At 44.7% G+C, this 21,142-nt stretch overlaps 4 protein-coding genes across 9 annotated transcripts; 2 read left to right on the forward strand and 2 right to left on the reverse strand.

The window, feature by feature from the left end:
• Nucleotides 1-2,268: 2,268 nt before the first annotated feature.
• LOC120675626 lies at nucleotides 2,269-4,994 on the forward strand. 2 transcript variants are annotated; one of them, XM_039956828.1, is made up of 6 exons: nucleotides 2,269-2,637; nucleotides 3,294-3,448; nucleotides 3,542-3,656; nucleotides 4,260-4,324; nucleotides 4,406-4,492; nucleotides 4,567-4,994. In XM_039956828.1, the coding sequence occupies exons 2-6, from the start codon at nucleotides 3,314-3,316 to the stop codon at nucleotides 4,801-4,803; spliced, it is 639 nt and encodes a 212-aa protein (XP_039812762.1). In that variant the 5' UTR covers nucleotides 2,269-2,637; nucleotides 3,294-3,313; the 3' UTR covers nucleotides 4,804-4,994. The 2 variants fall into 2 exon arrangements, with proteins under 2 accessions (XP_039812762.1, XP_039812763.1); XM_039956829.1 differs by having other exon boundaries at nucleotides 2,277-2,637; nucleotides 3,270-3,448.
• Nucleotides 4,995-5,773: 779 nt separating this feature from the next.
• On the reverse strand, nucleotides 5,774-9,233 carry LOC120673845 (mitochondrial carrier protein MTM1-like). 5 transcript variants are annotated; one of them, XM_039954877.1, is made up of 10 exons: nucleotides 8,944-9,233; nucleotides 8,633-8,674; nucleotides 8,170-8,298; nucleotides 8,024-8,083; nucleotides 7,676-7,846; nucleotides 7,312-7,411; nucleotides 7,007-7,098; nucleotides 6,735-6,884; nucleotides 6,544-6,599; nucleotides 5,774-6,132 (listed from the first exon to the last, which is right to left on the reverse strand). In XM_039954877.1, exons 1-10 carry the CDS (start codon nucleotides 9,091-9,093, stop codon nucleotides 5,985-5,987), a joined length of 1,098 nt encoding a protein of 365 aa, XP_039810811.1. In that variant the 5' UTR covers nucleotides 9,094-9,233; the 3' UTR covers nucleotides 5,774-5,984. The 5 variants fall into 5 exon arrangements, with proteins under 5 accessions (XP_039810811.1, XP_039810813.1, XP_039810810.1 ...); XM_039954879.1 differs by having other exon boundaries at nucleotides 5,774-6,117; nucleotides 8,944-9,232; XM_039954876.1 differs by having other exon boundaries at nucleotides 6,544-6,602; nucleotides 8,944-9,232.
• Nucleotides 9,234-9,659: 426 nt separating this feature from the next.
• LOC120673846 lies at nucleotides 9,660-11,922 on the reverse strand. Its single transcript, XM_039954882.1, has 2 exons — nucleotides 11,596-11,922; nucleotides 9,660-10,000 (listed from the first exon to the last, which is right to left on the reverse strand). Exons 1-2 carry the CDS (start codon nucleotides 11,734-11,736, stop codon nucleotides 9,917-9,919), a joined length of 225 nt encoding a protein of 74 aa, XP_039810816.1. The 5' UTR covers nucleotides 11,737-11,922; the 3' UTR covers nucleotides 9,660-9,916.
• A 2,648-nt stretch (nucleotides 11,923-14,570) lies between these two features.
• On the forward strand, nucleotides 14,571-17,005 carry LOC120676123 (plastid division protein PDV1-like). The gene is made up of 2 exons (XM_039957347.1): nucleotides 14,571-15,004; nucleotides 16,222-17,005. Exons 1-2 carry the CDS (start codon nucleotides 14,714-14,716, stop codon nucleotides 16,711-16,713), a joined length of 783 nt encoding a protein of 260 aa, XP_039813281.1. The 5' UTR covers nucleotides 14,571-14,713; the 3' UTR covers nucleotides 16,714-17,005.
• Nucleotides 17,006-21,142: the final 4,137 nt, after the last annotated feature.

Consider the following 21,142-nt stretch of genomic DNA (forward strand, 5'->3'; position numbering starts at 1 on the left):
TAGAAAAAGTTTTATTGGAACCAAAATTATAATTTATTTAGTTAGATCCAATCTTACCACTGGAACGAAAAAATATTCCACTAGAATAAACTATTATATTAGAATAAATAGGGAAATATTTCATTGCAACTTCTATAAGAAAAAAAAAAAAGAAAAAGAAGAAAAATTAGTAAAGCTGGGCCTTAACAATGAGTGGGCCGACAAAACAAATGAAAACAAGTGAGCCCCGCATGCGCGGGCGCTTCTGTGACCGGTCAGAAGGCACCCGCGCGCGGCTCCTAGTATTTGCGCCTCGTGGCACCACCGGACTCTTCTTCTTCTTCTTTTTTTGAAGATCAGTGAACTCTTCTTCTTCTTTTTTATTTTGAGAAAATGAGCGGTCTCTTCTTCGGGGATGGCTCATTTGCTTGCTGCCATCTGGCGGCCCATTTGTAGCCCAAATATAACCCCCTAAAAGCAACTCCAGCAATAGCCCTTAAATTAGACCATCTAGATGTTAAATGAGAGCTACTTCTGGGTTTTTAAATTTGTTTCAACTCGAGCAATAGTCCTCAATTTCAATATATAATAGAGGGCTTCCTATGCCTAATCATCTGTCGGGTCGGGTCGGGTCGGGTTCGGGTCGGGTCACTTCGGATTTCGGGTCAAAAAATGTTGGCCCATGACATGGTCGGGTCGGGTCGGATTCGGGTTGGGTCGGGTTGGCCCGTAATTTTGTGTATAATTTTCGGATTGGATTGGGTTTCTTTGAGTTTTGGGTCAAATATTTCGGCCCGTACCTGACCCGTCACTTGATCGGGTCGGTCGGGTCGGGTTTTGTTCGGGCGGGTTGGGTCGGGTTTATCGGGTCGGATGACCCGTGATCAGGTCAACTCGCTAGAGACCCTATAAGAATGAAGGGTGGATGAGGGATTTTGGAGGCCTCCTTAAAATAGAAGGTTTGCTGGAGTGCATTTTTTTATTTAACCTTCTAAATTTGAGATTGAGGGCTATTTAGAGGGTCTGCTGAAGTTGGTCTAACAGCCCAAATGGAGCCCATCAGCCCAACTCGTCACACCTCTCAGCGCCTCCTTCAAGCCCTAGGGAACGAACTCACTAGACACCTCGCGTCACTTCTTCCTCCCCGCTGCGCCGCCGGGCGTCTCGTTGATTTGCCATTGCCTTAGAGAAATATACCCTGTTAGCTCAAATTGGTTTGAAGACATTTTTTCAAAGAACAAATTGGTTGGAAGATTGAACAGGGGAACAGAAGAAGGACGAGAGCAGTGGCGGATCCAATGGCAGTGTGAGTAGGCTCCGAACTGCCCAAAATATTTTTAGCGCAGCATCTCCAAGAGGTTGTCAAATTCTACTTGACAATTTTTGTGATTTTCCAATTCCCAAAACTATATGTTAAGTAAAACAACAGTCCCTCTTTAATAGTTTGCTATTTTGGACTTGCAAAATGAAAAAAAAGGCCCACAAGACTTATCCCGATTGGTTTCTGTTGCTTCACGCGAAGTGTTCTTCTCCGCGTGAAGTTGTCGCCGCCGCCGCCGCGTCATTCTTTCACACGCGATCCCTTTCTCCTAGCCGACAATCTCTTCCTCCGTTCCAGCCCTCTTCTCCATCCAGATCTCTTCCCAACCGTCTAGAGAAGCTTCAAATTGTCGTCGATCCCTCTACCGCCGGCCAGGAGTCATGCCCCGAGAGTTCAATCAAATATATTTTTTAAATAAATATACGAGTGTGTAATGGATCAGCAGTAGTGTAATCTTCTACTAGTACGTTCAATCGGTAGAAGCAGCAGATAATTTGCGCGACAGTAGCCAGCGCGCGCATATTTGCGCGTGGAACAGCTGCATTTGTCAAGTTGACAAAAGATGGCAAGAAAGATAGTAAACTGTTGACCTATTTTTTATTTTTGAAAAAAAATAATTATAGAGAATTAATTTGCCAAACTGTTAGAGATGCTTTTAGAAATTAGAGCAACTCCAGCCGGGCCCTTAAATGAGACTCTATCTCTTGTTTTAGTCTCCCAATAGAAAAAACATCTCCAATCGGGCCCCTATACGAGCCCCCATTTTGGGGAGGCCACTAAATTTTGGTCCAGAGTCCTTAGAACTGGAGGCCATCTAAATTTAGTCACCCTGCTGGAGTTTGAAGCCCCTAAATTTTTATAGGCTGGCTCCTAAAAGCAATATAGGGGCTCAAATTTAGTCTTTCCGTTGGAGTTGCTCTTAAGACCTAAACTTAATAAGTAGTCCTACAATCAACCCTAGCCCAACAATCTACTGCCTCAGCCCAAAGTTCTCCCGTCTTCCAATCTCGGTGTCTGTCCTATTCTCCCCTACCGTCCCCACGCCCTGCTTTCCCGAGGGCGCCGCCGGCACCGGGGGCCGCCTCCAGCAGTCGCGCCGCCGGCCAGTTGCTGCCTGACGCCTGCCCGCCCGCGGCCCCTGCTGCCTGTTTCCCTGCTGGGCAGTGTCTGCTGGGAAAGCACGGCGCGCGCGCCACCCGCCGGCCGGCAGCCGCGAAAAACCCGGCGCACCTGCGCCAGCCGCCTCCCGCGCTCCCGCGCGGCCGCCCCGACCGTCCTGCGCGCGGCTGCAGCAGCTAGCTGTCCAGCCCGATTTTTTCAGAAACAGCTAGCTAGCGGTCAGTACTCTATTCCTGTATTCTACGAGACAATTATTCTGTGATTTCATCTCAATCTCACTCAATAGAAACATTTCTCTATTTTGATGATGTGGGAGAGGATGATAGATTCCAAGGCCTAAACTCACTTAGTGAGCTGTCTATTAAGTTTGTTGCAACAAAGAAACATGATCTTTATGGCAGGGTGTTCTTGATCCTTAAATTGGCATTGATTCTACCCGTGGCATCTGCAACTGTGGAAAGAGTATTTTCTAGGTTGAATCTAGTGAAGAATCAAACGAGTAATTGCATGTGTGATGAGTTATTGAATGATTGTTTGGCCATTTTTATTTACCGTGAATTTTTCTCTATTATAAGTGAGGGTGACATAATTCACACTTTCATAGCCATGAGGAACCGTAACACAAAAGCATTAGGCTATATTAGTATTGTAATCTTCTATTTATGTAATTTCTTATTGATGTTGCAATTATTTATATTGTAAATTATTCGAGTTCTGAATCAATTAGTTGAATTGAATGCATTATGGGACATTTTTACTTATGCTATTGTAAATTTGATCATTATATATCGTATTGTTGCCGAAGTGCTATTAGAGTATACCGGATTGCACTTTGAATTTTTTTTGTCAGGACTACCTTAGTTTCAATTTCTAGGTCCGCCACTGGACGAGAGAATGGTGAAGGGGAGGCCGAAGCCGACGCCAGTCAATGCGCCGGCTGAGGTGGTCTTCGACCCATCGGCTTCCAGCACCCGGAAACCCCGGCGCCCTGGGGCACCGTCGGCCAGCAATGAGTGGCGCAGCTTCATGGTTTGTCTCTCGTGCCTTCTCTCTGAAATATCCTTGTTTTATTGGTTCTGCAATTCCTCCACGTTCAGCATCCTAATATTCACTTCTCTCTAGGGATCGAGTCTCTCGGATATGTATCGGAAGCCAGTTTTGGAGAAATCTGCGGATACATCTGATGATGAGCCTGACATTGATATTGGGAAGCTGTTGAAAGATGTTGAGCTCTTTGGTAATTACTCTATAACTGTTTATACCACATACACAGATATTGTCATGTTTCTTACTCATATCTTGTTTATACCATCCTGTCATCTAATGTTTGGATAGCAATAGCATGCCTTCCCAACTATGTTAGATTACGGTGGCAAGAATTTGTAAACCAAACTGTTGCACTGCTCAAGGAAACCCTGAAGCAGCAAACTAGTGCATCTAAATTAATTTGCTGTCTATTTTTCTCAAACCTAGATTGGGTGAGTCATCTAGCAGCTTATTCTGGAGTTGGCACTAAACTACAGTCTTTTGTTGAAGAATATGACTGTTTGTGTGACCACATGTGCCTGTAAACTAAAAAAAAATTGCTGCATCAGTGCATATTTTTCCTCCTATTATCTGGTTTTGAAGGACTCCAACTTGTTCGTGTAATCCTTTTCAGTTTTGAGTGCTGGTGCCATGGCACCAGATTTGATGTTCCTTTTCATTCTGGAGGAAAGAAGAGAATGCTGTTTCTTGTTTTGATTTCAGTTTATGTGGTTTTATCTCTTCCATAAATACTTAAATTTAGATCTCAAGGATTTACTGATGTACAATCATTCATCTGATGCTTCATTTTTAGGAGCATCTTCATTTAAGGAACGGAAGAAAATCGAGAACCGTAAAGTGGTCGAATTGGGTGGAAAGGTAATCTCTCTTTTTCTTTACCTCCAGGCATTTTGCCTCGAAACTTCTTCATTATCTCAGTGTTTATGTTATCCGCAATAGGCCGTTAAGAAACACCGCACACCATTAAGTGTAGCGAAGCCAGCTCTTAAGAATCAGAAGAAAAGGGAGTTGAAGAAAATTGAAGAGGTATTCTACTGCTTACCTGTTGCACTTTTTATTTTGGTCGTACACAAGTAGTGAAACTTGAGATTTCTATGCAGGAAAAGCTACTTGGGATTTTTAGGAAGCGAGACAAGAATAGCAAAGCTCAGAAGACCAGGCCAGAGGACCGAGTTCTCAGGGCCACGGAAGGACACTTCAAGAATGGTATACTTGACGTGAAGCATCTTCTGTCGGCACCAAAACCATCAGGCAGGGATGCGCCGGAGCCAAAGATGAGAAAGGGCAATCACAAGGGGAAGGGAAAACAGAAGGGAGGCAGAAGAAAGAGGCGTTGAGGAAAACATTTTTGTAACCAGTTTTGTATTAACTATTAAGATAGATGAATGAAACTTAAGATGACATCTTGTAATCATTCTCGCATTAAGATATTATAACTTTGTTCCACTGGAATCTTGGAAGCAATACTAAAACTGATGTAATTTTTGAGGCAGCATTTCGTCAAAGTCGTGTTTCCTTCTGCTTTTTATCCTTGTACTCGTGTACCTGATACCTGATGTCTGCAAACTGCTATTTTGGGCTACTACAATTTGCTTATCTGGCCGGCATGTGCCTTGGACTATATATTTGTGTTGTAATGTTTATATGATGATACTGTCTATTGAAACATACATTGTTTAGTAAACCCAGGCTGATCGTCGTCAGCGTTTCTATATACAGCGTGGTTCCCAACTCTTACAGCTTGGATCTGAAACAAGGGAAACTCTTCCACACTGAAAAATAAATCAAGGACATGGCAGGAATGAGTATCTTTTTTCTATTTAGTTGTGATCATAGGAGTATGTCCTTGTATGACGTACTTCATTTATACTATAGGACTTGCCCAGCGTTGTAAGAATCAAAAATAGGTTGCACTCTGAAACCCGAGTATCAAGGATAGATGATAGGTCTGCTCAACAGCTCTTTTCCCAAGTTTCCAAAGCTTTTGTTTTTCGAGGAAAAAGTTTACAAAGCTTAAGAAGACCATCTCTCTATCTTTAGCCGACTGTCATTTTCTGCTGGAGCTGAATTGATTCAGCAGTGTAGTGTCGGTCTTGCGTTGTGGAATTGGACAGTACTACAGACAGTACTACAGACGACGCATCGTTGATCAACTACACTTGCGTTCGTGGTTGTATACTCGCATTGGACACAGATTGGAGTAGCATTTTGATTGGCCGTGCTGATCGTGAAATGTGCTGAACCGCATGGCAATGGGTACATATATACCCGCAAAAAAAAAGGGGTACACAGGTGGAGAGGCATGTATACTAATAAAATGGGAAACATTTTGGGCATTCTGCCCCTTTATTAGAAGGGCAACATTCCTACCTCTTCTTCCTGAGCAGGAAATCAGGCATTCGTGAAACAAATTCTCGAGTATTTAACAGAGTACACAGTGCGATCTAGTTCGCGTGTATGAGTATGACTGTAGGTGAACAAGAAAGGAATTGTATGTCAAGAGCTTCAGCTTCAGCTGTCATAGCTCTGCATGTTTTCTGTGCAAGATGTGCTTCACAACCTCGTAAGAGGAGACAACAATGCCCACCGAAGGCCCTGCGCGTCCCATACGAGGGCCTGCACCCCTGAACAGACCGTTGATACCTTCCTTCCTGCAACAAGTGTTACTACCAAAGTGTTATTTGCACTTGATTGTAAAGAAATCATGCTCCAGACTGGAGATTTACAGTGATGACAATGACAGAAAGGATTTCAACATATTCAGCTTTGTACCAAAAGAAATAATACAGAGGTAGTAACAGTAGCATCTTGCATTCCGAATGTGATTTGACAACCAAGATCGTAGTCATCAATTTTCTATTATAAACAGACTCTTGTTCATCTTATACAGTGAATGAACCCAAGTGAAGCTTACTTTGGAATTGGAACACAACATACAAGGGTTTTCCCTTTGATTAAGGACTGGGACAGATGCAAAATCTTTGCTTTTGTACCACAAACCAGAACCAGCCAAGATGAGGCCAACATAGATAGGTGACAATTGGTATCACTGCTAAAAGAGAAAGTTAGATGAGTACCTCCAAACCTCAAGTAATATGCGCCTTGTGTTCATGTTTAATAACCTTTCAGGATCCTTCTGTCAGGAGAAAGCAGAATTCAGGGAGTCATTAGTTATTGTCACTACCTGATTCCAAGTCCAAGAAAAACTTAAAGGTTGAATCTTTTCAAGAAAATGTAAAAAGAAACTAGCTTAAAGCCCCACACTTGCCTCTATTTGTCTGCGTGTCTTGGCAACATCAAGAGGGCAGGTAGCACCAGCGGAAATAACCCCAGCAATAAATCCTGCAGAAAAGTTTGCCCCCAATATAACTGCCGCATTGCTTTTGTCACCAACTAATCCTGTCAAGTGTCTTCTAGTCTGCACAAGAAGCATTTGGAAGATGAAAAAAAGACAAGGTTGTCTCAACAGGTCTTATTAAATTGAAACTTTCTTTTAAGCCAAAGTATGACATGGAAAGCATCAGTTAAGCAGTATCTTACTGGTTCAAGAACTGTCCAACATATAGCTGAGAAGGGGACATCACGTGCTAGTTGTGCTCCTAGACCAGTCCATAGGAGGTGGTATCCCCGAACTATTTTCAATTTCCAAGTACATAGTTTAGTATTCAGAACAAAATGAGAACATAATTCTGCAATTCCAAGATTCATATGTCATTTGTTCAAACATTGCAGATAATATGGTTCAGAAGTTGTGAAAAATTGTTGAGTGTCTTGAAATCTATGACAATACAAATTTATGCTTTGTCAATTGCAAGCTTAAAAGAGTGAAGTAGCATAGTACGTACAGTTTTCAAGGCTACTAATGCTTTGTCTCGATGAAAGCACACCAAGCAAAGTCTTCCACATTCCAGGGGGTTTCCCTCCAGCATTAGATTCTTTAAAGGCCTATATTAGAAAACAAGGAAAATGTTTGTGTAAAAAATGGAGGTAGCAATATGTTGCAACCAGATACTTTTGAAGTTTTTGTTTAAGGAACAAGTCCAATTTCGCCTCCGAACTATCCATAGAGCCCAGGAAGTAAATGTTCGACAGTCCAAGTCATATTATAAGCAGAGTACGCTCAACTGAAGGTTTGAGTTCTTTTCTTTGCGGTGTCATTTTGATTTAAATGCAAATACATAACCTTGCATAAAAGTTCAAGATGCTGACCTGCATACGTGTCCTGGCTAATTCAATAGGCGAACAAGTTATGCATGCCAGCGATCGTGCAATAGTGCCAGAAATGAGAGGAGCATATGGTCTTAGTTTTGGACAATTATGATCTGAGTATTCTTCAATCCAATTGCGCAATAAATCATAAGAAGGTAGATATATTCCAACCTGAAGGAGCAAAGAGAAAAGAAAACAAAATTAAGGCTTGTCTACTGGAAGCACATATGAATACTGAAAAATATGTTTATAGCTAAGTAGATCTATATGCCTTATTCTGCATGTAGTTATATAGTAGATTGATAGTGCAGGGTACACTATAAACAATGATCAGCTGAAAGGATTTACCGTTGGCACAGCCAATGCTAGGCTTGCACCAGTACCTCTCCATAATCTGAATAATCCTTCCTGCAGATTGTTTATGAATCATTACAACAGATGATTTATAGAAAAGAGGAAACCACAATGAAGAGAGATGCTCAACAAGCACTTGCCTGTCTAGTGACTTTAGAGAACACGTCCATAGTTCCCCTGTACTGAAAGCACTCAGGGCTGCAAGATGGGCCAAAACCATTGATCCCACCAGTGCTGCATGATGGATAGCACCTAAAATCTGACCATATCTGAGCAATGTATTTTAGAGAAAATAAATATTTTGCAAGTGCACAGTTCACCTGACAGATGATTTTTCTGGAAAACACATGAAAAAAATATGTTGAACTACTAGAATCTGATAGGAAACTGAAGAACCAATTTATAATTACAAACTACCTGTATAGTTTGATTTCCTAAAGTACTTTAAGAAGTTTTTCCACCTTTTTTTTTCAAAGTAAGGCGCGAGATGGAAATTTTGCCATTTTGGCATTACAGTTTCATCCATCCCCATCCTTGAAAAAAGAAGTTTTTCATCCATCGAATTGCGAAACCACTATGTGTGGATGAGAAGTGGGTGCTTACAGGATTATATACAACTCCAGCAGCTTGCGCTTGCAACCTCGTCTGCAAGACAAAATGGGGACCGGATCAACACAATCACACAAAAAAAAAACATCCCTACACATTCCAAGCCCTAGGAGTGACGATCTCTCGACAGCACGTCCCAATTCACAAATTGAGCGATGAACTCGACACGATTGGTCGACTACGCTTAACGCTGCGGCGGTTTACAGAATCCACGCAACGCAAGTCGCAACCACGGGCGCCCGAGGTACGCGGGTGAGAGAGAGAGCGGGGCCTGCGGCGGCACCAGACCAGACGACGGTACGCACCTTGGCGACGTCGAGGGGGTTGACGAGGACGGCGGACACAACGGCCGCGCCGGCCGCCGCGAGGGAGCGCTCGGCGAAGCCCATGTCTCTCTCGGCCGCGGGCGGGGGCGGCGGCGGCGGAGGGGGCCCCGAGCCCGAGGCTTGGTCCATGGCCGCGGAGACGGTGCGGGAGCAGGGGCGGAACCGTAATTTAGCTGCGGAGGGAGGTGAAGGAAGGGAGCAGAAATCGCGCGGCCGCGGAGGAATTCGCGAGGAGGGAGGGAGGGAAGGAAAGAAAGGGAAGAAGAGCTGGGCGCCTGAGCACAGCAGGTGGACGTGGCTCGGCTCGGCTCGGCTCCTCTCCTCGCGTGCACTTTCCAAGGAAAAGAAGCGACTAGTGCGCCATCCCCTGACGCGCCACGCCACCTGCGACGTGTGCTTCGCTGCCCTGCCTGCGTGTATCGCCGCTGCGCCGGTGAGAGACAGAAGGTCTGCAATGGGGGCAGGGAGGCAAAGTCAACGTAATGCTCACGAAATCAGTCAGACAAACCTGAGCCCGAGGTTAACGAGATGACTTTGCTTTGAATGGAGCCTGAACAGACAGAGATCAGCAAGGCAGCTAGCCTCTACCCATCACCATAGACAGACAGGCAGACAATGCTTTCACTAATCCAAGCAACATAACACAGCAGGGAGACGGATGAGACACCTCTGCCTGTGAAATTCAGACGCTATGCTGAAACCGAATCATCGACAGCTGCGGATGCACTTCTTATTGCAACGGGATAAGGGCCAACCCATGGGCATTACATCGGTCTTACTCTGCTAGAATCGTGCCAACATGGCACAGTTCGACCAACATCTGACAGATGTAGTCTAAAGTGGTCTTCTACATGGGTTCCACAAAATAATTGACAGACCTAACGCTGCGGTTACATCCGTAATCGTATCAAGCACGTCATCGCCATCGAAAACGTTCTTCGCTAGTATTTCTTCAGAGCTTCGGATCGCTCTTTGGAGCTTCAGTGCTGGTGCTGGTGCTGGAGCTTGGCTCGGCAAGAGAAAACTTCTTTACTCTCTGCATTTAAACAAAGGAGACAGAGGAAGAATATTAAGAAGCTCATCATCAGGGGGCATCTTATAAGAACAGCAAGGACAGCCAGCTTTGCAAATCAGAATGAATACAAAGAAACCAAAAAAAACTAAGAAAACCTGAGATTATAGGAGTCGGTATTTCATTGAACTGGAGGAGTAACAAAGCAGATAACAGAAGAGAAAAAAAAGTATAATCTTTGCAATGCTACTCCAGCTAAAATTGCATTAGGTATTTGCATATTTTTTCAGACAAAATTCCTAAAATAAAAGGAATAAGAATATATCTGGAGGCTCCAGCTACATTTCGCTTTAGTAAATCAACATGATCATCGGGGAAAATAACAAGAAAGCATACATGCCGAGGACATCATCATTCATCATATAACACTCTAATCAACCACCTTCAGCAATTACCACACATCATAATAAACTCTGAGAAGATCCTGGGCACTATTCTGTGCTATATATTGCTATTCCAATGGGGGTAACGCAAGAACTATGAACTAAGTAGATATAAGTGACTTGGCCTCTTCTGGCAATGCACATTTAACCTACCTTTGACTAGCTTTACCAAACTTGACCTCCACAATCCAACCATAGATCATATGCATTCATTACGCAAAAATCTGTAAACATCTCATGTATAACGTAAAAAATGCCTTCCTTGGACAAGGGATGATGATCATCTAAAGCTTCAATTAGCCTTTGAGAATGCTCGCTTTGCTTGGAATGGAACTTGACCACTCTTTGTAAGATTATTTGATCAACAAAGTTGACTTGTAAATTTGTAATACCAGAAGAAAAGTTAATACATGAAAGGTTTATTCAGAAAAGTTGCTTAATACTCCCTCCGTCCCCAAAAAACAAATCACTCTGATTCAAAATTTCTCCAAAAAAACAAGTCATCTTACCCTATTTAGAAAGTACATGTGCATGCAAGAATCAATTAGTGCCAAATATGGGTAATAAAGATGGGCAAACATGATCATTTTACCTTTTTGTTAATTTGTCCTAGAATTTCTAGGATGACTTGTTTTTTTGGGACGGAGGGAGCATAGTCCAAGCTCTAACTATAGCAGACCGAAAACAACAATACACGCCTGCAGATGGTGATATGGAGACATTTAAATAGTTCTACAGAGAAAAACACTTCTCAAACTCTTAGCTATCATGCCAAGGTGAAACCAAGTTGGAATTAAACAAGAAAGATTGTTCGGGTCAGAAAGTTAGTAATTTACTACTTGTTATTCCTAGAGTGCATTCACTGCAATCATTAGCATTGCGTCCATACTTGCCCACACTCTATACTAACAGTGATTCTGTGGATACAGAATCCCAGGATTCAGGACGAAATTGAACTAATTCTTGACACTTCCTATACCAATCATTCTCTTCCAAATAGGCCCTAGATTGTAAGCATTCCGTCGAATACGGAAAGTTTGCTTGCTCACATTGTAATTTTCAAGCACGTTCTCAGGTATATTGCCGAAAATAGTCTTCCAAGAAGAAACTTAAAAGAAAATAGAGAAGAGGACAATTATTTCAGGAAAAGGGAGGAGGAAGCGAGAAGAGCAGCACCTTCTGTGTGATGCAGTCGCGGAGGGCGTCGACGAGGGCGAGGCACCTGTCGCGGTCGTAGGGGACCGCGGCCACGCAGTTGAGCAGCGCCAGCGACTCCAGCGCGCAGACCGGCTGCGGCGTCGGCGTCGTCTTCTCCATGCCGATCCGGACAGCCGACCGACGCTGTGGGGAGAGCGGAGAGGGGTGGGTTCTGGTGAGGGATTGCCGCGCCGCTGCTGCCTAGGCGTGGTGCTCCCGTGCTCCGGTGTTTTTACAGGGCGCGAGCGCCGGCGGCGGCTTGGGCGAGAAGAAAGAAAACCAGCGGCGGCCGTTGGATGGAATGCAGAACTGGAAAGCTCTCGGACTCTCGGTGCGCCTGGCCCATCCGGGCTGGGCTTGAACGCAATCTTCCAATCTGGGCCGGACTAGCCTTATACATATGGGCTTTCGCTCTGGCTTGTGGCTTGGCCTTTCCGCCGCGCTGGTTTCTCTCCAGTCATGCTCTGCTGGGCCAGGCCGAAATACGTTAACAAAATGAGAGTCACACGACTTTCGCTCCGGTCTCCTTGGTAGCCACGACTTTTTGCGAAGGAAAGGGACTTATATTAAATTTTGACAAAGTACATCCCCAAATTACATATGAAAAAATCTAAAATACAAAATACATAATATTCTACCCAGATTCTTCGATCGTTTTCTTCCCCAATGACTTTCATCAAATGTCGAAGCCAAAATACAGTCGTTATGCCAAATCCAATTACCAATCCCAAAACATTGGACATGCCGCAAGATCCAACGCTTCGAAACCAATCCAAAACGCATCTAAATCGCTGAAAGAATATCGGCGGTTGCATTATCGGGTATAACATAGGATGCAGATTTATCACCTTCAAAATTTGATTTCCTCTCTGCGACCACCGACGATGAGATCGATGACCCGGAGTCATTGTCTTCGTAAGGGGCTCCCACCCAGAAGGCCCCCTCCCCCTACAGATAATGGCCACAAATTGGCTGTCTGCCGATGAAATCGATGTTTGTAATGACGATCTCGTCGTCGTGGTAATCACCGAAGTCATCGCAGATCACACAAATCCAGCCGAAAATCATATGATTTCATCAAAAATTTATTTAGCAAACACTAAAACACTATAAAACTAGAGGAAAAAGAAAAGAATGGTCCCCTCCCCTTCTCGTCTCCGGCAGACACACCAGAGGAGAAGAAGGAGAGGGGACCGAGCCCTGGCGGTGTGGAGCGGCCGTGGGCTTTTCCGTAGGGCAGGACGGATCTTCTAGAGATATGGACTGTATCGTTAGTAGCCACGACTTAGCTACAATTAATCCTGATGGAAGAAATTATCTAAAAAGTACTCGTAAACCATTTCTCTCCTCCAGTCATGCTCTGCTAGTTTTTTTAGTTTGCTTTAAACTTTTGGTTTTTATTATTAGAGTAAATTACACTAATTATACAACAACTTGGCAAGTGGGTGCAAATTGGTACAACAACTTGTAAAGTGCTCAATTTAGTACAATAACTTGATAGCTGGGTGCAGATCGATCCAACAACTTAGAAAATACTTATTTTAGTGCAATAACTTGGTAAATTGATGCATTCACACTCCAAACATTACACGACAATATATTTGCTAACGTCAAGTCACAATAAAGAGTATATTCACGTCGGAACGTATTATTGACAGTAGATTTTTGGGTCGCAATGGACACCAATAGTTTTATTTTCAGAATAATTTAATTATTGTTTTATTAAAATTATTATATTATTTAACCACCATTACAACAACATATTAAGCAAAGTAGATGAACGTTAAAATTTTTTAAATTTTATAAATGAAAATTATTTATGGTGATCCTGTTGTTACTTTTCAACTATGCACAATTTTTTATTAGTTCAAATGCAAACAAATTTTAGAATTACACCATTAGCATCACTCAAACACTGTATTTGATAAGAGAGACTCTGAAACCTTAGGTTTCTTCTGCGCTTCTGCTCATGTATTCAACAATGCTCATGTTTGTTTCTGTTGATTTAGCTCATTTTTCCTTTCTAATGAATATATGAGGCTTTAAAAATATATGAACCAACCTCCTAAAAGGTATTAATAGTTTGTATCAATATATTGACTTTTTTAGTTTAAAAGTGCATATAATCAAACATATCGGAAACAGTGAGTGTGAATTTTTCAGTATTGAATATCAAATTAAATAGTTTTAATTAAAATGAAATCACTATACAAAAATATTTAATGTAAAGACATAACATTAATTTCTAAATAATGAGGATTTTTATCCTGGCCAAATACATTGCCACGCAGGCACAGCACAAAAATTAATGGTCAAATAATACTAAATAATTTGTCCTAACATGAATATACTCTTTATTGAGACTTTGCGTTAGTTACATTGCCGTGTAATGTTTGGAGTGTGAATGCACCTAATTGCCAAGTTATTGCATTAAGTTGGGCATTTTGCAAGTTGTTGGACCGATCTGCACCCACCTGTCAAGTTATTGCACTAAATTGAGTATTTTACAAGTTGTTGGACCAATTTGCACCCACATGAAAAGTTGTTACATGGTGGGTGCAATTTACTTTTATTATTATTCCGCAAAACATTAGTGATCATATTTGGAGGCCTAAAGCGTTCTAGAGAAAGATAGGTGAGTGGTGACCTCTCGTAGGCATTTCAATCCAACAAAGATGTTCATTCATTAAACACTTTGGAAAGAACCAACCTCCAAAATAAAGAGAGCTAGAAAGACTCAAATATTTTTTTTTTCAAGTACGAGCAACTGTTAGAATTGGTAGATTTCTTTTTCCTATTTGAATTGGTAGAACTTTTTTTTTTCGGATTGCGAACTGGCAGGATTACTAGCGTGGACTCGGTGGTTAGCTGAGCTGACATTTTCAACCTGAGGTAACAGTAAGTCAGTAACCCGCGGAGTTACCCGACTAGAAACAAGGCGCTGCCGCCACGAAAGCAACCTGAAGACCGCGCCGCAAACCTCCACGGTTCCGAAAACCTCCACGGCGACCGCCAGCCTCCTCCGCCGCCGCCGCAGCCGCCCACCCCCTCTCGCCTCTCCCCGGATGTTCTAGAACCTTCTGGGTCTAGGGTTCGGATGGGGCCCGAGGAGGTGGAGGCCGTGCTGGAGACCATCTGGGACCTCCACGACAAGGTCAGCGACGCCATCCACGCCCTCTCCCGCGCCCACTTCCTGCGCGCCGTCCGCCACCGCGCCGCCGCGGGTGACAGGCCGGACGGCCTCGTCTACGTCAAGGGAGGGGGCCTCGCCGCGGTCGGCGGCGGCGACGAGGCGGCGGCGCTGGCAGCCTTGGCCGAGGAGGCCAGGAGCCTCCACGCCATCCGCGCCGCGCTCGAGGACCTCGAGGACCAGTTCGAGTGCTTCCTCGTGAGTCTCCTGGCTTCCCCACTTCCTAGGCCCTCCGTGTGATCTGTAATTTACGCGAGTGATCAGCGATCTGCGAATTTGTTCTCGTGCGTGTTTTCCGGAGTGAGCAATTTTTCTAGTGGAGGAAGTTTGAATCAGGATTCTGGAAATGCCCGTGTATCCAAGCCATGGTCGGATACAGTGTGACGACTGTTAAGAATGCTACTGCATATAGTCAATTGTGGTGCCAACTTTGCATTATTTCAGAGTGAAATTACCGTTGACGAATTGCAAGCAGTCAGATCTGCAAGTAGTTGGGCAGTTTATTTCTCACAAATAGGTAGCTGTGCATCTTGTCTGAATTGTGAACATTTTGAAACTTTGTATTACATCTTTTAGCCACGCCTTGTTAAACAACGTGCGTGGAATTACAAGTGGTGTAAGTTCATGTGTCATATTGGGTGGTTTGAGGCCAGTGGGCATTCATATGATTTGGGACTTGGGAGCGTAAACTCACTGGGATCGGGTTATGCACATGATGATTATGAACAAAAGTCTTTACTATATCTTTTCAAAAAAAAAAGTCTCTACTCTGGTTGTGTTATGCCAGAGTGTAGTTGATTCGCTTCGGGTATCTAGGGGGCAGATAAGGAAGCTATCTTGTAATCTGACTGAAGTTCCTAAAACCTGGAGTTGGTTATGAGCTACTCCGACCTAGTAGTCTGATTGGAATGCTTAAAGCCTGGAGTTGGTTATCAGCTATCTAGCAATTTGATTGAAAGTATTAAAGCCCGTAGTCAGTTATCTTCTACAGTCTATCAAATATGATAGTTCGCATGACATATGAATGTTGATAAAGGGACTCCTCACCCTCAATCTTCATATATTGGTGTCTCTAATTTTTGATGTGTTCCTGTTGTTTATGGTTGTATGTCAGTATGTGTAAGTCACTCCTTGTACTCAATCTCATTCATCATTAAGTTATCTTAGCAATTTGAACTGCAGTTTTTGATATCAAATATTAGATGTTTCTATCTTTTTTCTGAAATACAAACTTCCGAGTTCTACCAACAAACTTTTCTTTATTATCTTATATGTTACATTTTAATATTTGTGGATGCAATCATCATGATCATCTAAGTTAAGCACGCTTGTCAGTATTTCCAGGGCTATCGTAACGACATATCTTGATTGATACTCTAATTTCAGTTATAACCAAGCATTGTGCTGTTTCACAGGCTGTGCAGTCGCAGCAACAAGCTGAACGAGATTTTGCCTTAGCAAGGTTGGAGCAAAGTCGCATCATGCTTGCAATCAGACTAAAAGAGCACCATGGCAACAATCACGATGTCATAGATGAGGCATCTGACTTTGTCCGCAATGCCTACCAGGATGTTTGGCCTTCTCTATCAGTAAACAAGCCTGAGAAGTGTGCTGACAGTTCCAATGACATGGCAAAACGTCCAAATTTCTTTGCGCGGATGGTCTCTTCTAGCCTTGCTATAGCCGGGAGCAGCTTCAGTATAAAAAATCTGGGTGGTGCGTTAGGGAACGGTGCAGCTTTTGCTATTGGCATTGTTACACTGCTGCAGCTGCGTCGGTTAGCTTCTGGGGCACATAGTCCACCAGTTGGTAACTACCCCTACAGGAGGATCAATGACTCGCGGTTGGGGGCATCTCGTGGCGGTAGTACAATGGCTCATCTTGATGTGTCACTAGCCAAAGGTTAAGGGATCCGTTGCTTGTAAATGATTTGCTCGGACACATCGCCGTAGAAGGTTGTTCTCGCGTGTTGTCCTCTAGGTAATCATCGAATTGTGGGTCTAGGTTCGGATGAGTTTAGGTGAGTTGTTCTCTATTGTTCGTTCAATTGATTGTAATTGTGACCTGTATGAATGTACGCAGCAGTACCTTCTATTGATGTTGTTATGTTTGCTCTGCTTGGAGTTGGTTGATTGCTTATATATGCGCCAATCCGACTGTACTGGCACACCCTGCTTTTCTCAAGAGTTTATTTTCCCTTGTCGATGTTGTTAGTGTAGATTTCCTGAGCGATCTTTTGTTGAATCCATTACACTGTCATGTTGTCTCTTCATGAGTTTGCTGTATTGAACCGAAGTCAAAACGATGGTTCTTTGTGTCTTGTCTCAGGCCATGTCAGCCTTGTATTGCGCAGTTCACTGCTGATGATCTGAAGATGTACCTTTTGTACCCTGTAACGTCTTGTTTTTTTGAGATTACACAGTACAGTTATCTGTCATGTTATATAGTTGTTTGGGCTATTGCGCTCTTTGCTACCCTGGCAAAACTTAGCGGGCTTTCATTTCATACTCGTAGGGAAGTTGGCAGTTTCCCTGACCATGATGAATTCACAGACATGGGTTGGGCCGGAATCCCGGGCCATCTAGTCTAGATTCTAGAAGCGGCCATATTTTGAGGATGATGATGACAACGACGCAGGCATCTTTCTGTTTGTTCACCCACAACAAATTGTTTGCATTAAATCGTGGCAGTAATGATGTTATATTGTTGAGGGAAATGCCGTCCTCAACTCAACAAGTTCGTTGAGGAAAAGGAAAGAAACGGAGCATGCACTCCAAGACCGGATCAAGCTTCCACTTGCTTTTTTAGTAGCATAGCATCTCCGGGTGCCTCTGTTATTGGCGCGCTCCTTCTGATCTTGCGTCATTGTATTCTCTACTTTTGATATAATAATACCTAACTCTCCTGTGTATTCAAGAGAAAGAAAGAAATAAACGGAGCAGCATGCGCTCTCCTACGTATTTGAGAAAAAAAGAGAGAAAGAAACGGAGCAGCGAGTGACCACGAAGGCTATCCTCTGAAACGGGCCCAAACTTAGCAGCGAGTAGCAACAACCGTATCTTTCGAAAAGAGTAGCAACAACCGTAGCAGAGCAGCAGCAACCATGCCTGCCCTGCCCCGCCCCGGTATGTATATATGGATCTTGCGCCTGCTCTCACTCTCCTGCGCGGATACCATGCTAGCTGCCATCGCGACCTCCTTGACTTTGCCAAAACAAGGTGCCATCCCTCCCAGTCCCAGAGCCAGCCAGCGTTGCTCTCATCTCATGGTCTCGTGGACGTGGACACACACATGCCAACGCTGTGCTCTGCTTTTGCAGGCAGCCCAGCCCGGCGTGTGCCTCGTGGTCCAGCCGCGCCGCGCCGCTCGCTTGGACGGAGCGCATGCAGGGTTGCTCCTTGCCCGAGACCACAGACCAGAGGGCGGCAGGCCACCCAACTCAACGGCGGCCGGCCGGGCGTGGCCGTGGTCCAGAGCGGCGCGGTGGTGGCTTGGCTTGTCATTTGTCATTGTACTTATGAAGCAGCAGAGGAGTCTGCTTGCTTTGGCAACCCTGGGCGACCCTGACTAGGATGAACCGTCCTTCGTGCCAAGCGCTTTGATGAGTGCCAGGGGAACAAAAAAGAAAAGGAGTCCTGGTCCTGGGCCTCGTTGCTTCGCAGGCCACCAGCAGCGAGCGAATGAGGACTCGGATACGCTGCTGCCTGGCTCCATCATTTCGTAATACATCAGGAATTTCACAATGAACTCCTGGTTACCAGACATGTGCTTTTGACAATCTTGCAGTGTTCATCAAACTTTGTTTTGAAACATGTTGATCAGATATTTGGAGCAGGCTTGTGCAAATATCTGCGGATCTGCCGCTGCAAAGGTTCGCCCTGGGGGTAGTTGACCGTCCGTCCGTCCGGCCGGTGGATAGATACCGCGAGCGAGCGGAGCACGGCCAGAATCCGAATCCTCTGCCCGCTGCCCGCTGCCCGCGGCCGTGCCGTCGCTGTCGCCGCCCGTAAAGGCGACAGCACTACAGCACGGCGTCGTCATCCACATCGATCGCCGCGAGATACGATGGCCCCCGCCCCCTCCACGGCCGCCGGCGTCCGGCCAACGCCCAACGGACACGATCCCCTGGCTTTCTCCTGTCGCGCCGCGCCGCACCCACCACCACCGTCCGTCCCGTCCCGCCTGCAGTCCTGCCGATCTGCCGTGCGCCGGCGACGCGCGGCGCCACGCGCGCCTGACGTGGCCGCCGTGGCTTTTTGCGGACGCCGCGATAACGCCTTCGGCTTCCCCTGCCACGAATCTCCCCAAGGTTCGTACCGTAATGTACGCCTGCACCGAGCGATTCAAGAATCAAGACACCAAAAACACGCGCAGAAGCTGTGCTCGACTGCAGGCGGTACATGAGAACCGAGCTACGCTCGGGTGGTCAGCACCCCGGGTGTGCGGCGGCCGGCGCGGGTTCGATTTCTAGGAATCCATTCCGCGTTTCTCATCGTGGGGTAGTGTTCATTTGAACAGTTACTCCCCGGTAGCCTACAACACATGTTGGGTACCGGTGTTCGAAAACATCTCTTCAAAGCAGCCGTGTGAGTGTAGGTTGTAGGTCTTAGTTTGCGCATAGGTGGTGTGTATGTGATTCTATGTGTAAGTTCAAATGCTACAACTTGTACTACAAGTTAGATCAGTAAAAAAAAGACTTCAGCGGTACATGGCCGTGTTCACAGCAGGCCTGGCTGCTTGTGCTCAAAAAAAAAAAGCAGGCCTGGCTGCCCTGGCGAAAGCCGTGGTTTCAAATTGTCTTTCCAGTGCTGATGCCCTGAAGCTGCATGGACACAAGCAGTGGCGAAGATAGCGCTAAGATTACCGTGGTGCACTCCTAAAGAAATCTACAAATTTTTGTAGCAATCCATGATGAATTTAAGTCAAACTAGTGGTAATTTTTTCCACTACCCTGGTGCATGGGCACCAGGCTACTTGAACGTGGCTTCGCCCCTGGACACAAGCGCAGAGGCAGTCAGCCCGAGCGAAAGACAAGCCGAAAGCGAAGGAGAAACGCATGCAGGACGAAGCAGGGCGCTGTAGTTCTCTTCCTCGCTGTAAAATTCAAAATTTCAACTTCCCGTTTCACCGCTAGGTTTCTCAGCACTCTGCTGGGCTGGGCCGGTACCATCCTGAGTTGACACTGTTTCTTTTTCTTGAAGAACCCCTGAGTTCACACTGTTGTAAGGTTCGATCAAACAGCACCCTATGCCGTGCTGCCATCTCTCGGGCTTGTCTAGGTTTTCTTTCACTCGATCCCTAGGCCACTGTGCACGCACCACGCAGTTGCTTTTGGCTACTCACAGCCAGGGTGTGTTTAGTTAGTGAAAAAGTTTAAATTTGAGTATTGTAGCACATTTAGTTATTATTTGATAATTAGTATATAATCATGGATTAATTAACATAGTTAGATTCATCTTATGGGAATCAATTAGTTATTTCTTTTAACTATATTTAATGTTTCATGTATATGTCTAAAAATTTGATGTGACGAGTACCGTATAAATTTTTTTTGGAAAATAAACAGGGCCCTATTCCATCCACTGCATTCACCTCGGGTCCATTCCAAAATCTACAGCTGAGATTTTCTACAGGTACTGCAAGGACGGCCGGAATCCAAGACCGTACGTGTGATGGATGGAATGGAATGTTGCGATGGAACTTCTCTCGCAATCGCAACGGTCTTGCTTGAGGCCCAATGGCCCATTGACCATTGAGCAAACTCCCGATATTGTACCCAGGGCCCAGGGCCTGCTGCACCCAGCGCCCAGGGCCAGCAGCTGCTGCAGTGCAGACACATCTCCATCTCCCGATATTGTACCAGCACAATGCATCTAGTGACAGAAAGGACGAGCCCTGGGGTGTGTTTAGATGGCCCAAACCCCCACAAAATACAAACTTTCCATTACATCTCCATCACATCGAAACATTAAATATAGCAAATGACTCATGCATGGAGTACTAAATATAGGTAAATAAAAAAAATAATTGCATAGTTTTGATGTACGTTTTGAGACGAATCTTTTGAGCCTAGTTAGGTCATGGTAGGACAATATTTACGACAAACAAACGAAAAATACTACAGTATGCTACAGTGACCGATGTGACTTTTTCTCCCACTTTTCCAGGGATCTAAACACAGCCCTGTCTGCATTTCCTCACCGGTCCGTCAAGCAACGCCAATAATTTGCTTGCTCACATGGCCGTGTTTGGTTTCTACAGTAAATTTTTCGCGTATGTTTTTCGAGAAGAGAATCTCGCATGCAAGGTGTACTAAATGAAGTCTATTTGCAAAAA

The sequence above is a fragment of the Panicum virgatum genome, chromosome 5N, assembly GCF_016808335.1.
Source record: "Panicum virgatum strain AP13 chromosome 5N, P.virgatum_v5, whole genome shotgun sequence".
In the NCBI taxonomy this organism is placed as follows: Eukaryota; Viridiplantae; Streptophyta; class Magnoliopsida; order Poales; family Poaceae; genus Panicum; species Panicum virgatum.

Coding starts and splice junctions, on each gene's coding strand:
- LOC120673846 (XM_039954882.1), bottom strand. CDS start 11,736: ATGGAGAAGACGACGCCGACGCCGCAGCCGGTCTGCGCGCTGGAGTCG. Junction 10,001..11,595: donor GCGACTGCATCACACAGAAG/GTGCTGCTCTTC, acceptor GTTTAAATGCAG/AGAGTAAAGAAGTTTTCTCT.
- LOC120675626 (XM_039956828.1), top strand. CDS start 3,314: ATGGTGAAGGGGAGGCCGAAGCCGACGCCAGTCAATGCGCCGGCTGAG. Junction 3,449..3,541: donor ATGAGTGGCGCAGCTTCATG/GTTTGTCTCTCG, acceptor ACTTCTCTCTAG/GGATCGAGTCTCTCGGATAT. Junction 3,657..4,259: donor GAAAGATGTTGAGCTCTTTG/GTAATTACTCTA, acceptor CTTCATTTTTAG/GAGCATCTTCATTTAAGGAA.
- LOC120673845 (XM_039954876.1), bottom strand. CDS start 9,093: ATGGACCAAGCCTCGGGCTCGGGGCCCCCTCCGCCGCCGCCGCCCCCG. Junction 8,675..8,943: donor ACCCCCTCGACGTCGCCAAG/GTGCGTACCGTC, acceptor TTTGTCTTGCAG/ACGAGGTTGCAAGCGCAAGC. Junction 6,885..7,006: donor GTTGGACAGTTCTTGAACCA/GTAAGATACTGC, acceptor CTTCTTGTGCAG/ACTAGAAGACACTTGACAGG.
- LOC120676123 (XM_039957347.1), top strand. CDS start 14,714: ATGGGGCCCGAGGAGGTGGAGGCCGTGCTGGAGACCATCTGGGACCTC. Junction 15,005..16,221: donor ACCAGTTCGAGTGCTTCCTC/GTGAGTCTCCTG, acceptor GCTGTTTCACAG/GCTGTGCAGTCGCAGCAACA.